Source organism: Lampetra planeri, chromosome 2, assembly GCF_965212315.1.
Source record: "Lampetra planeri chromosome 2, kcLamPlan1.2.h2, whole genome shotgun sequence".
Classification (NCBI taxonomy): Eukaryota; Metazoa; Chordata; class Hyperoartia; order Petromyzontiformes; family Petromyzontidae; genus Lampetra; species Lampetra planeri.
Window position 1 is genome coordinate 14,502,882 of NC_136108.1, and position 14,744 is coordinate 14,517,625.

Consider the following 14,744-nt stretch of genomic DNA (forward strand, 5'->3'; position numbering starts at 1 on the left):
ATCCTGCTCGTGTATGGGAACACTGCACGCGTGGAGCCGCACCCCCGCAATGCTACACCAATAAGAAAGGGGAAACTTGAAAGGGCACTTGTGAAGTCTCTTGTGTGGCCCAGCGGACAATGCAGTGGTGGGTGACCACAGAAAAAAAGAGTTCATGCATTGTAGATTAGAGGGGGGCGGGGGGGGGGTTTTCTTCCTTTTCTTGCTCTGCACGTCAAAGCAATTTGGTCTACTCGGGACACAAGCATAACGGAGTGAAATCACGAACTCCAAGTGGTTCACAGACAAGATAAAAAAACACTTTTGCTGCCATACATGTTGAGCCTGATGCAAGTGTCAGGGAAAACGGCTTTTTTGGGTGGGGAAGACACTAAATGGCAGCATTGGCAGACACTGCCATGCTGCCAACTCAGGAAAGAGAGCTTCGACATTGGTTACTGAAACAAAACCATTCCCACAGCACTCGCAATTGAGCATCTGAACCCGAATATCGTTTTATTGCACTGCAGGGGCATGTCACAACCTCAAAACTGTGGCGTCACAAAAACGAGGTGTATACTACAATGGCACAGGAAGCCTGTCGGCAAGCCAGTCATTATCCTCCTGTAGATTCTGGGGCTCTCCGCACCCGTCACTGCTCAAAACGCCATGCAGCATTGCTGCAGAATAATGGTGGATAACAACATCGGCACCATCAAAGAGATACATCAGTCATTATCAAGGTAATACATTTTAAAGGTAGCCAAAATGATGGGGGAAAATTACAGAAGAAAACAAAATACGCAGATGCTTGATGAGCAGAGCAGACTGGTAGATGAATGCATGTCAGAAAGTATGTTCCCCATAGTGAAGGAAAGAAATGTTTAAAACATAAGCGGAGTAACAATAAAATATAATTATCCCCTCTTCTATAGCAAAATAGAGGAGGGAAGCACTCACGCTGCCTGCACGGCTGTTGAAGAGAAGAAACTTAAGGATCATATTAGGTCACGTGATCAAGTGAGATCTACTAGAGCAGTGGTTCTCAATCTTTGTGGACCCGCGGAATCAAGGTCAACCCTCAAAGGATTTTCATGGATCACCAATCAGAAAAAGAGAGGACTGTGAAAAAAAATTGTATACACAATCGTTCCAAAACCAATGTTCATAGCCTTGCCGACCACCAGTGGTCGATGGACCACAGGTAGGAAACCACTGTACTAAAGGGATGTCTGGCTTTGGGATGGCTTTCCTAAACACAGTGGCAGTATGTGCGATACGGAATTTTCTACTCGAACTACAAACAAAGACAATGGACGAAAAAACACACAGGGCTGGCACGTCCACGGACTGCATTTATAAACAGGCGACAAAAAGGTTTGTGATCACAACAATACACACAGCGGGACAGAATAAAACGGTGTCGGAGTTTGCCCACGCATGCGGTCACAGTGGAGGATGCAGCGCATAAGCGAGAGCAGGAGGGCCGCACGTGTCGCACAGCGGCCAGGATGAGGGGCAAACACCAACCTGACGACGTTGGGGTGCTCGAAGGTCTCCAGCTGCCGCAGCAGGGCCACCTCACGGATGGTGGAGAGCGGCATGCCCTCCTCACCCGTCTGTACGCGCACCTTCTTGAGGGCCACAAAGCGGCCTTCATTCTGCAGGTCGCGCGCCTTGTACACCGTGCCGTAAGCCCCCACGCCGATCTCCGCAATGGGCTCGTACTGAAGCCGGATGTCGCCGCCGCACTGCTCCATGCCGCCCTGTGTGCCTCCTCGCTTGCCTGAAAGACAGCACCAACCCGCTGCTCGAACGCCAATCCGCTATCGAATGACCTCTCTGCTGGAACGCTGATCCGCTGCCGGATCTCCTCTCTGCTGGAACGCCGATCCGCTGTGGGAGTCACCTTCAGCAGCGATTACAGAGTACGGCGTTTACTGCCATCAGTCTGTCAAGAGACGCTTGTTTTGACAACGCTGCAAAGTTGACCAATTTGTGATCCATCCAAGCATGGTTCCTCCAACATCGGATAGAACATGAAAGGCTGCCTACAAAAGCCAATATTCAAACACTGCTTGAACTTCAAAGTGTTTCAATAGCTCTGGCTCTTTGTATTTATTTAAATCTCAAATATGTACACTGTATACACAATCCATATTTGAATTCACTGCAAATCAGGTTGGTACAACATGATCCTGATAACAAAACCGTTGTGCCTCCCAACTCTCATTTTGCTCCCAAGCTTAAGAACAACATGTCACTCACTGGACTATCTTCACTGAGCCACCGGCTGCACAGCAAATAACAAGGCGGCACATGCCACAGCAAGATGCCATGCATGCCTGCTGCCCGACATGAACACTGTCACTTTCAAGTACTGCAGGACGGGGGTTTGAATAATCCCAGTGTATTCTTCAATGGAATGTTACAGTCCCCAGCCTGAACAGTCGAATCACAGACAACATCAAATGCTAAATAACACAACAATTATCTGGGCGATTCTAACAACCAACACGGCAAATAACAGATTAGATTATACTGTCCGTTGATTTATTACTTGAGATTTATTACTCTTGCAAGCGGTTTACAGTTTTACCCGTTTGTTATCATATATACACATTCACTTTATAAGCTGGGAGGTCAGCAAGGGAGAGAGTATGTCAGACAGGCAGTGGTATGAAGAGGAAACTATCTGATTGTGCCCTGCTGTTCTCAGCATGAGTGAACGCTGTTATACGTCAGATCGCAGCCGAGACCGTGATGAAGTCAGCGCAGATGGTTGCCACTGCCGTGAAAATGACGTGTTATGTCTGTGTGTTTTATCACCACACTGCACCCGTGGACATATCAATCTGACAGCGGCTTGAACGCTGCTGCGATTGTACAGGAGATCTTACTTTTCCTCCACTCGTAAACATGGGTTAGTTTCCCAAATATTTATGGGGTATTGGTTGTCAATGAAAACGAATGCATGATCAAACGTTACAGCCCAGTACTGTACAGGGCAATAAAGGGAAATACATACACAGTAAATTCTTACCCATGGAAGCAGTTTTGGAAATTAGAATTCTACATGTGATTTTCACCTTTTGTGAGACCATGTACAATGCTGTACCTGCATCGGTCGAACACATGGCTACTGTCAGGTGTTTATATAACATTCGTGTCATAGCCCCAATAGAGTTTGCTCCTCCGTAATTAAAATGAAAAAAACGTTGGGCCTATCAATGTTGGGAGTTTCCTTGGGTTTATTGTTGCAACTCGTGCTTTCTAAATCCCACTAGTCAACTCCAGAAAGGCCTCGGATACAAAAAGGGGGCAAGTTTGTTTACAACACAGCCCTCCAGTGTTACCAGAGAAACACAAAAAATGTCAAATATTTTCCCAGCTCCACAGGGCACCGGTCAGACTCCACCCCCGAGGGAGGTGTGATCGCGGCTGGCGAGGAGAAGCAGGATTCCAGGCAAATCCCCGAGCCCAAGACTCGGGCTGCGCCTTTCTGCTGCTGCCGCAGGCACCAAGTGCTCACTCACGTGACAATCCACCACCACCACCACTAAAACCACAACTACCACAGACACCAAAACCAACCGCAGGAACCACCTGGACCGGCACCACTGCCACCATCACCACCACTCACCCCTCATTCCGCTTGCCTGGTCGATTCGCATTGAGGCCATTTACTTTACACCGTGTGTAGCGAAGAGCCACGGGCGAAGCACGTGCTACTAAAAGAACAAGGAGGGGAAAATACCTGAGACTCATTTTTAAAGACTAATCTATGGGGTACTTTTCAAGTAGCCCTGAATTTCCATTCACCTTACGTGCGCTACAGAATGATTCACACGTGAAGTCAGAGGGATTCATGAAAACATGCCAAGCTCGTGTTAACGTGGAGGCTGAAGTGATGATTAAGTGGAAAATCATTGCCGGTAAATAATGGTCCATTTACAATCGCTTTTCTGGTTTCCTTTATTTGAATAGACAAATTGGCCTTGAATAGTTTCTACCATTTGCAGGAGCGATGTGAGAGGCAACAATATACATTTTTTTTCCAGTTCGCTTTTTTGTGCCACTAGAACTTGGGTGCACGAGGGAAAAAACGGTGCATGGACGGAGAAGAAAACCAACGGGCACAGAGACGACACCGCCTGGAGGAGGTGGTGGCGTTATTTCAGGACATCCATTTTTAGGGCTCAAGATTAATGTCGCGATTAAAAATAGTAAAATTGCTTTTTAATAGCCCGGTATCATACCACACTCATATTAAGGATTTGTGGGGCATGAACCCTGTTTAGATGCAGGGTTATAAGCAGTGTTCATTTATGGCTGTACCAATCAAGCACAGCACAACTATCAGCCTGGGAATAATTTACCTTAATTGTTAAAAAGCAGCAATCCCCTGCTGTTTTTTTCTTCACAAACCCACCCACAGCTCTATTAAATTTGGTAAGAAAAATACACACAGACTAACTCAAGCTTGTTGGACCTTCCCAAGTCATTAAATCAAGAGCATCTCGTAAATTAATGAGAGAATTCTGCTAAATGTGGCCTGAGCTAATAGCTCACGTTACAGATCGCCCTCCCTGTGGTCCACCCCCTGGTGAACCGGCTCTGACTCACTGCAGAAAACTCCTTGGGGGGGGGCAAGGTGTTTGTTCAGGGTGTATAGCAACACGAGACACATGCACCTCAACCACATAGCCTGCACTTGCGTTACGAAGGCAGATGCTGTCCAGATTAACAGTACACTACTCAAAAATCGTACATTTGACATTTACATTTTGGCCAAAACTGATCTTTAAATATACGGGCACATTTAACTGTGCCGTGTATTAATAGTGATTTCGTTTTAAATAGCATTTATTTCACTGTATTTCCTGCATTCTAAACCACCTGTTCACTAATCGTAACTTGCAAAGCCATCGGTTTAAACAATACTGGCATTGCAATGAAACAATAAACGGTGGTCCTGCATCAACACTCCCTTAAAGCAGTTTACAGCAAAGTAAATAACTCGATATTTACATGTTTAGTATTCTGCAAAGCAAAGACCACGTAGAAAATACGACTCATAACGCCATGAAAGCCCTTAAGTAGTGTTTGATTGTAAGATTAACCGAACTTAAACTTTCATGTAAAGTTCTAGGTACTACTCAGTATGCTTATTTTCACAAGTTATACTTCATCCCCGACGAATACCATTTTAAGCTCATTATAATAATTCAGTGACGAACATGAAAATTTTCACGGGTCGTATATATAACAATAGGGCTGGGGAATTTACCACGTCCACATGCAGTATACCTAACCACGCAAAATACCATTCTGAGATCATCAATTCCAATAAATGTGCACATATTTGTAGAATAAGCAAAATGCCACGCATGGAATTTTCCCACAAAACTTTATATTCCACTAAAAAGCATGGGTAATGAATTAGCCTGGGATTTATTTAGGGGGAACACATTTCGATGAAATTGCACTGCACACTACGTTAACCCGTATGTGTATATACCAAAGTGATCTGCGACACACAGTTGTCCCTCCTTCAATGTGCATATGAATGAAGTTACATAATCACTAAAAAACCCATTAAGGAATTGGCCAAACAGCCAAATGCAGGACCCCTTCTGACTTATGCCCCACATGCTCATGAACCACACAGCTCAAGGCAACCACCGGCACTCCATTTCCACAACTGGAGTTGCCAATTGGAGCAGGAGCCTGCATTCTCCTGAACCATTTCTTTTATAGGGCTGGCCTGAATTCCACATCAATATTCAGACACAGCAGATCTAGGCACGTATGGTAAACACGAGCGCAACTCAAGCCATAACTCAAGTAAAATCATGGGAATTAAACTTTTTTGTTGCTAACTTCAGTTGTCTATCAATTGGGAGTCCTGGGCAAAATCGGGCTCGCTCAGGTGAACTCAAGTTGTCTGTCCATGCCCACGAGCCATTCATTTGGATGACGATATTATGATGAATATCGTCCCACTATGAAAAGCTAACAGACGCTCATGGACATGTTTGTAGCTGATCGCTATGCGTTACGGCACTGATCAAATCTGTGAATGACGAGATCAAAAAAACATCACAAGATAAAAAATGTACTTGTTTTAATACAGTAACGATTAAACAAGCACAAGGCGAGCACTCACAGCCTGCCGGTGTCCACACTGCAGCAGCCTGAGGTCACGCATTTCCCGTATAGTAACAGTATAAATTGCACGCCTGTCACATTCCTCAGTAACCTAAATAACTACTGTACACATTGTATGAAACACGAAGACAAAGATTCCCCGCGTAGCCTTTAATAGGCTGTTTGGGGCAAGTGCTGTTAGCGAGTAGCACCCATGAAGGCCGGCACGGCACACGAGGGGCTGTGGGTGGCCAACACCACCACGCCCGGCCGCCTTTGTCTCCTGCACAAGGTACTCATTTGAGGCTGAGTCGACCTAGGGGAGGCCCAGGACCGATTCAGATAATCATCACCGGGTGTTGGCTATGAGCGGAAACAGAATCCGCTACACAACCGCTCCCCATATGAACACACACACACACATCCTCACTCTCACTTCAAAACGATGTCTCTCTCGGTCCGTAATTATCCAAACTGTGTGCAGAATATCTCTGCTGCTTTTCACTTTTCTCGGCCATGTGCGTGAAGTGTACACCACGCATGCACAAAGACACCCCCCCCAACCCCCGTGTAGCCTTAACAGACTGTGTGAGCAAATGCTGTTCGCGAGCACCTATTAAGGCCGGAACGGCACACGAGGGGGTGTGGGTGGCCAACATCACAAGCGGCCGCCTTTGTCACACCAGGTACTAATTTGAGGCCGAGTCTACCTACGGGTGGCTTAGGACCGGTTCAGATGATGGTCACTGGTGTTGGCCATGAGCAGGAATCGAACTCGGCTGGCCGGGTCCGTAGCGCAGGACGCTAACTGCTACACCACCACATCCCCATACACCTGCAAAGACAAATATCCCCCGTATAGCCTTAATAGACTGTTGAGCCAAGTGCTGCTAGCGAGCACCTATGAAAGTACACACACAAACACAGGTGCACAATTACATGTGCCCGTACACACACACGCGTATACAGATGCATGCAGACGAGGCGCACGTGGGTGCAGACACACAGACAAGGGGCCGTCCATAAATGACGTCACGCACCTGGGGGGAGGGGGGGTCAGACATTTGTAACGATGTGTGACGATGGGGGGGGGGTTGCGAAATGTGACGTCACACCAAAATGCGCAACTTTAAATAAATATAGACAACACGTTCCACTTAATTAAATATACTTTTTAATAAACGTTTTCTCCTACAACATCAGAGTGCAGCGCCACATTAAATACGCACTACAATGACAATAGTTTAAAGCGATTTGAAGCATGCTTTATATATTTGAGGGGGGGTAGAGCTTTGTGGCGTCATACTTGAGGGGGGGGGGTCTGACTTTTTGTGACGCCGTGTGACGAAGGGGGGGGAGGTCAAAATTCGTCCAAAATCGCGTGACGTCATTTATGGACGGCCCCCATGTACGCACGCAGAAAAGGTCTTTTAACATTTTCTCACGTCCGCGTGTACACAAACACACACGTACAACAAGCTCACCCACTCACTCCTCCAGTATACATACAGCGTGCACACGTGCCAACCACATACTCACGTATGCACACACCGTGCATACAAACGTGGGCGCGCACACACACCCACACGCGCGCTGTGTACACAAAGACACGTGCGTACACATGTATGCACACACACTCATAGCAGACAGAAGCTATTGCTTTCACTTACCAAGCTCAGTGAGGCTTTCATTCATAAAAACACAGCAGCCTCTCACACGCACATTCACACACGCGCCCTCCTCCTCCTCCTCCCCACCCCTTGGGCATGTCCACCCAGGGAGATGTGGAGGCACAAACGCTCATTAAAACTTAACACACATACATTACATATACACATACTCTACATGCATTCATATCGTGCGATTAGTTTACACACACCACTGATATCTAACGATTCACGCGTACTTTTATTTTCAACAGGTTGGTTTGTTGCACATCTCACGGAGATACATGTGTGAGAAAACTAAGGCTGAACGATTAATCGATTTGAAATCGAAATCGCAATTTGAAACAATGCGATTAGCAAATTGCGAAGGCTGCGATTTTTTGCGATTTGAAAAGTCCGATTACTTTCTTATTGGAATTGTTTTATTTTTAGTATTATAACTTTATTTATTTAACTTAACAATTGTTCTGTTTGATTGTTCTATTTCAATTAAAACACTTTATTAAATACATGTTCGAAGCAATTCATATATTTTAAGTTCTCATCCTTGCATTAGAATATATAGAGCAGTTCATATTTTGATGGTATCATGTGGTAATGCTCCATCACATACTCACTCTTTGATTCTTTCGGTAAAGTCACGTAGGTAGAAATAAAATAAATTACGACGTTTCGATCGCGACCCTCCAACGCTCCATCACATGTTTTAAATCGATTACACAGTGACCATTGCACTGAAGCAAATCAAATCGCAATATCTGTCAGAAAAATCGCAATTAGATATTTTACCCAAATCGTTCAGCCCTAGAAAAAATCCCATCACCAACAGAAACAACTTCGGCCAACACGCGGAGAGTTATTTTGAGCTGCTGGGGCCGCATACGACCGAGTGAGACAGACGTTGTATATGCAACACAAAGTCGTTGTGTGTGCTTAAATCTCCACGTACCAATGCGTAGACTGTACCGGGATGGCTGGAAGACGTGACAGAGAATGTAATTTTTTTCTCAATTAATTGGCTTTCATTTCAGTGGGGAATCTGTAAATGTCTCGCCATTTGAAATGCACACACGCTCGCACACATAAAATACACAAATACACGATGCTATGTGCACAACAAACGAGTGCACATACAAATGAAGGACAATTCATGTACGTGCAATGCAATTAAGTGAACATGCAAATAGTTTGGAATGAATCACTGTAGGTGGTGAACTTTATTCAACCAGGTGAGAACAACCTCTTTGAGGCTGAAAGGCTCTTTCAACAAAGGGTGGCCTGAATTATGCATACCGTACACATGTATACAGCACATATATACAGCACACATCAGATTGTAAATGTTGTGGCTTGACCGGTGTGCTGTACCAGTGTGCTGTACTAGTGACGAATTGGCCACGTTCTGTTTACGTGACAACCCTTACTAGTTGGCTGTCGGGTGGTCGCGGGTTTTAACGACACATATTTATGCGATCTAACCCCAAAAAAACCTCTATTATACACAGATATACGTGAGATTGATGGTCACAAGCAATATATTGAGAACTTTACTTGCAAACAGACAAGACTAAATTATAATGATTATGTTTCGAGTTTTTTGTGATATTGTGCTTTGTGCACTGCCAACGAAGAGTCACCAAAAATCGTGTTAAGGTCTGAATTAAAGTTACTCACCAAAAGGTCAGACTGAATTAAGTTTCAATGACTTTGACACGGCACATGCTGTACATACATGCACACCAACATTTGACAACTCCATTTAATGCACTGGGTGTACGCACCCATTATTTTATAGCTGAGCCGACCTAGGGGAGGCCCATGTCGGGTTTAGATAATCGTCACTGGTGTTGGCCGTGAGCGGGAATCAAAGTTCGTAGTGCAGAGCGCTAACTACTACACTACCACTCCGCACACACAAATACATAACATATATGCACAGGCACTGACACACGCGCCCACACTGACGCCGCAATGCCCGGGACCACACAGGTAGTCGCAATCCGGCTGCCAAGTCGTGCGGAATGTCACTGTGTGTGTCATTGTCATTATTCTCTGCGCGACTCAATAAAACTAGTTGCCCGTGAACGGGACGCTTTAATGCAATTAATGCGGGCGAGTGGGGAGACGTGGTTGGGGAAGGGGGGGCAGGGGGGCAGGAGGAACAGGAGGAGGAGATGGAAGACGGGAGGGGAATGAAGAGGAGGGAGAGGGGTTCAACAGCGGGGGAAATACAAATGAAGAGGCACACAAGGAACAGAAGGAAGAGTGGGAAGAAGTTTCATAATCATTGGGAGGATGAGCAGAAGCAGCAGGGGAGAACAAGGGGGATCAGGAGAGATGGGGGGGGGGACAGCAAGAGTGAAAGGCTGAGCAAGGGAAATAGGCGAGGGGAGCAGGTGGTGCATGAGAAGAAGGAACAAGCATACGAGTAGGAGGATAAAGAGATGAGAGCACGAGCAAGGGGGGCATGAGTAGAATGGGGAAAAGCAAAGCTCAGGAGGAAGGGGGCATAAGCAACAGAGAAAGAAGAACAGGAGGGTAAGAGAAGGAACAGGAGGAAGATAATAATGAGGAAGAGGGGGAAGATGGAAGCAGCAGTAGCACATGGGGCCTCGCCAGGGAAGCAACTCTCCTCTCCCAACAAAGTTCGCGACAATCCCCGGATCACGGACATTTCCGCATTCCCCGTGAACAAAACCGGAGCACACGACCTCCCCCCCCACCCGTTCCCAAGGCTCCTCAATAATCCTGCCGGCCCCAGACCCGGCGGACCCCCATAGACTGACCCAGAGACCCGCAATGACCCCACCCACCTCAATGACCCCTAATGCCCCAAAGACCTCAACGCCAGAAAAAGAGTCCACAGCAAACACTGTGACCCAAATCTTCAATAAGGGCACAGTGACCCTAAGACCCCAAGGAGCACATTGCCAGAAAGTACTCTGAGAACTGGCAAACCCAAACCACCAACAATTTAAAAAGACACCCCCCCCCTCAAATTAACATCCCAGAATCAAGCAACTCAAACTCAAGACCCCACACGAGGCAAGGTCCGCCCACCCACCCGGCACCCCCTCCCAGCCACTCCCAGCATCGTGGTGTCCCTTCAATCGCACACCCGGCACATAATAGGCAACAACAAAACACAACTCTACAAACACATAAACTCACACAGGATCCTCACGGTACACACCAACTCACACAAACTTACACACAAACTCACAACACAAACTCACAGAATACACCAACTGGCACCGCATAACAATATACTATTTCACAGAACTCAAAACACACCAATACACCAGCTCATAACGTTTTAACTCTAAACACACCCACAACACACATCTCACCACCGGAAAAAAACACTCATAACACAGCACACTCAAAACACACCCCATAGATACAGAGGTTGATAACACACAAACTCCTCACTTCTAACATCGAGGCACCACGCTTTCCTTCACTGCTGCACTACATTTCATCTTCACAAGAACTCACCTCGTGTCTCATACCCCTGCTATTGCTATAAAGCCAGCACACCGCTGCATTATAGACTACACAACTCAAGTATAGACCACCCCACTGCAGTACAGAACACTCCATTGAAGTATAGTGAACATACAATACAGTGCACACCATTGCAAGGCACTACATAGTGCACACCACTACAACACCCTGCGCACCGCTACAATAATACTTTACACTATGGACACCACTGTAAAACACTACAGTGCACACCAATGCAATGCACTGCACACCACTGCAATAATACACTACATAGTGAACACCACTGCAACTCTACACTCACTATACGACGCACAAACACTGCGACACACTGCACGTTGCAAAGCACTGACACTCGTGTTGCATATCGTGCACTGCACGCACGGTGCATCAATTCAGAATCAAAATATGTATTGAGACTGGGGGAATCCGATGAGCCACGAAGCTCTTTTTCACAGCTCGGGATGTCAAATGACATCCGCGAAACCGGTAACAGTTTGCAGTATGGGTTACCGGTTTCAACAAGTCAACAGGAACCGGTAACCGTTATCATTAGAATTTTAGTCATTAAATCGCAAGAGTACACAAACGACACGGCCCTCGTTTCTCGGTGAACAGGTAACGATGCAATGGCTCACGCCACGGCACGCGGAAAAGCCTCCACTGGAGTGAACTAGAGGGGGTATTTTGGCCTACTCTTCCACACTGACGCCAGACGTATTGGCAGAGGTGGGAGTACACAGAGTTTACCCCACCACACACGACGATTGACTGATTGTTGAACCAAATTATACTGCTGGGCGGGGGGGGGGCAGAGGTTGATGGTTGATTCATGAAACTTTCCCAATTGCTTCACCTGCCGCGCCGGGAAATTGGAATTGAACCAGCGAACGTCGTCTGAATTTCAAGGGCAAGCGCGCTAAACCATCCCACCACTGTGGCAGCTGCCTTCGTTTATCAGTTTAAAAACAAGGTAAACTTCTTGCGCGTATCGCTCGACATGTCGACATTTGCGGCAAACCGGTAACCGTTTCCCACGTGGTGTTTTTACAAACCGTTTTTTTTTACCGGTTACCGGTAATGCAACAACAAAAAAATCCACGATTTCAAACCCACGTTTATCTTCATGTACAGTAACAAAATCAAGTGACCGTAACGAAATAACCAGGAATTAAGTTTAACACGGTGGTGGCGGGCTTTTGCACCCAACCCAAGCCACCCACCAACCCCTAAAGAACGGCGCAATGCCGACGGTAGGACCCACGTGGTGGGCCCGATGCCACCACGGTGGCCCCAACGCTGACCACCGTGAGGGGCACAACCCGGCCCACCGTGGGGGGCCCAACGCTGACCACCGTGGGGGGCCCATTGCAAACGTGAAGTCGGTCTTTTGCCGTGTGCTCTCTCTCCGTACTATAAACCACCACCACTTGCGCTGTTAGATTTGTCCGCGTTAACCCGCCCGTTATCAAACAGCTGCTGGGTGAGCAGTGGGTGATCGATCGATTCTCCGTCCTTCTCGCCCACGTTGATCAAACTCAGGTGGCGGGGAGTGCGCATCGCGCCGTGCGCTCATGCCGCTGATCGCGAACTTTGGTGGAGACCGCTTCAAGTAGTGTTCACGGGCAGACGATGGACTGCTGATGATGATGATGGTGACGATGCTACTGGTAATATGACCATTGCGATGATGGTTCTGGTGTGTTGTGCTGATGATGATGACGACGACGGTGCTGGTGTTGGCTGGTTGTGTTGCTGCTGCTGATGATGACCGCTGGTGCTCGGAGGTGGTGGATGATGTGGTGGATGATGATGAGGTGGTGGATGATGATGTGGATGATGAGGTGATGATGAGGTGGTGATGTGGTGGATGATGTGGTGGATGATGATGATGTGGTGGATGATGATGATGTGGTGGATGATGATGATGTGGTGGATGATGATGTGGTGGATGATGATGATGTGGTGGATGATGATGATGTGGTGGATGATTATGATGTGGTGGATGATGATGATGTGGTGGATGATGATGTGGTGGATGATGATGATGTGGTGGATGATGATGATGATGTGGATGATGATGATGTGGTGGATGATGATGATGAGGTGCGTGTCGCACTCACCGGCTCTAGGCGCACGCTCGCACCGCCACGTGCACTCGCATGGTCAGCGTCTCCCTGCCCCCGGTGCTGGGGGGTCCCCCAGCGAGGTCTCTCCTTGCCCCTCCTCCTCCCCCCTCGTCGCCCTCCTCTCTCTCTCTCTGACCCTCTCACCTCGTCTTTCCCTCTCGCCTCCCTCGTCTCTCTCTGTCTCCCTCTGTCTCGCTCCGCTCTTCGCGGCCACGCGCTGCGAGGAGCCGCACTGCCTCCTGGGTGCCGCAGCGAGCGCGAGTCACTCGGCCGGCCCCGCCTGCAGACAGCCGCCTCCAATGTGCACCCCCCACTCCATACACCCCCCCACCCCATACACCCCCCACTCCATACACCCCCCCCCCACTCTATACCCCCCCACCCCATACACCCCCCACTCCATACACCCCCCCCCACTCTAAACCCCCCACCCCATACACCCCCCACCCCATACACCCCCCCACTCTACAACCCCCACTCCATACACCCCTCCCCACCCTATACACCCCCCCCCCACTCTATACACCCCCCCCCCACCCTATACACCCCCACCCCATACACCCCCCCTTCTCTATACCCCCCCCCACTCTACACCCCCCCACTCTACACCCCCTCCCACTCTATACCCCCCCACCCCATACACCCCCCACTCCATACACCCCCCCCCCCACTCTATACCCCCCCCACCCCATACACCCCCCACTCCATACACCCCCCCCCACCCTATACCCCCCCACCCCATACACCCCCCACCCTATACCCCCCCACCCCATACACCCCCCACCCCATACACCCCCCCCCACCCTATACACCCCCCACCCCATACACCCCCCACCCTATACCCCCCCACCCCATACACCCCCCCCCACTCTAAACCCCCCACCCCATACACCCCCCACCCCATACACCCCCCCACTCTACAACCCCCACTCCATACACCCCTCCCCACCCTATACACCCCCCCCCCACTCTATACACCCCCCCCCACCCTATACACCCCCACCCCATACACCCCCCCTTCTCTATACCCCCCCCCCACTCTACACCCCCTCCCACTCTATACACCCCCACCCCATACACCCCCCCCCCCACTCTATACACCCCCCCCCACCCTATACACCCCCCCCCCCCCACTCTATACACCCCCCACCCCATACACCCCACCCCATACACCCCCCCACTCTACACCCCCCACTCCATACACCCCTCCCCACCCTATACCCCCCCCCACTCTATACCCCCCCCCCCCCCCACTCTATACCCCCCCCCCACTCTATACCCCCCACTCTACACACCCCACACACCCCCCACCCTA

The 14,744-nt window shown here is 48.7% G+C and overlaps 1 protein-coding gene across 1 annotated transcript in view; it reads right to left on the reverse strand.

The window, feature by feature from the left end:
• Window positions 1–13,690, reverse strand: part of LOC144728694 (cyclin-dependent kinase 6-like) — a 51,641-nt gene extending 37,951 nt beyond the window's left edge. Inside the window, exons 1-2 of the mRNA XM_078608319.1 lie at window positions 13,424–13,690; window positions 1,510–1,765 (exon numbers count right to left, since the gene is read on the reverse strand). Coding sequence (XP_078464445.1) covers window positions 1,510–1,739 — 230 coding nt within the window. The 5' untranslated portion in view covers window positions 1,740–1,765; window positions 13,424–13,690. The remainder of the gene's footprint in view (window positions 1–1,509; window positions 1,766–13,423) is intronic.
• Window positions 13,691–14,744: the final 1,054 nt, after the last annotated feature.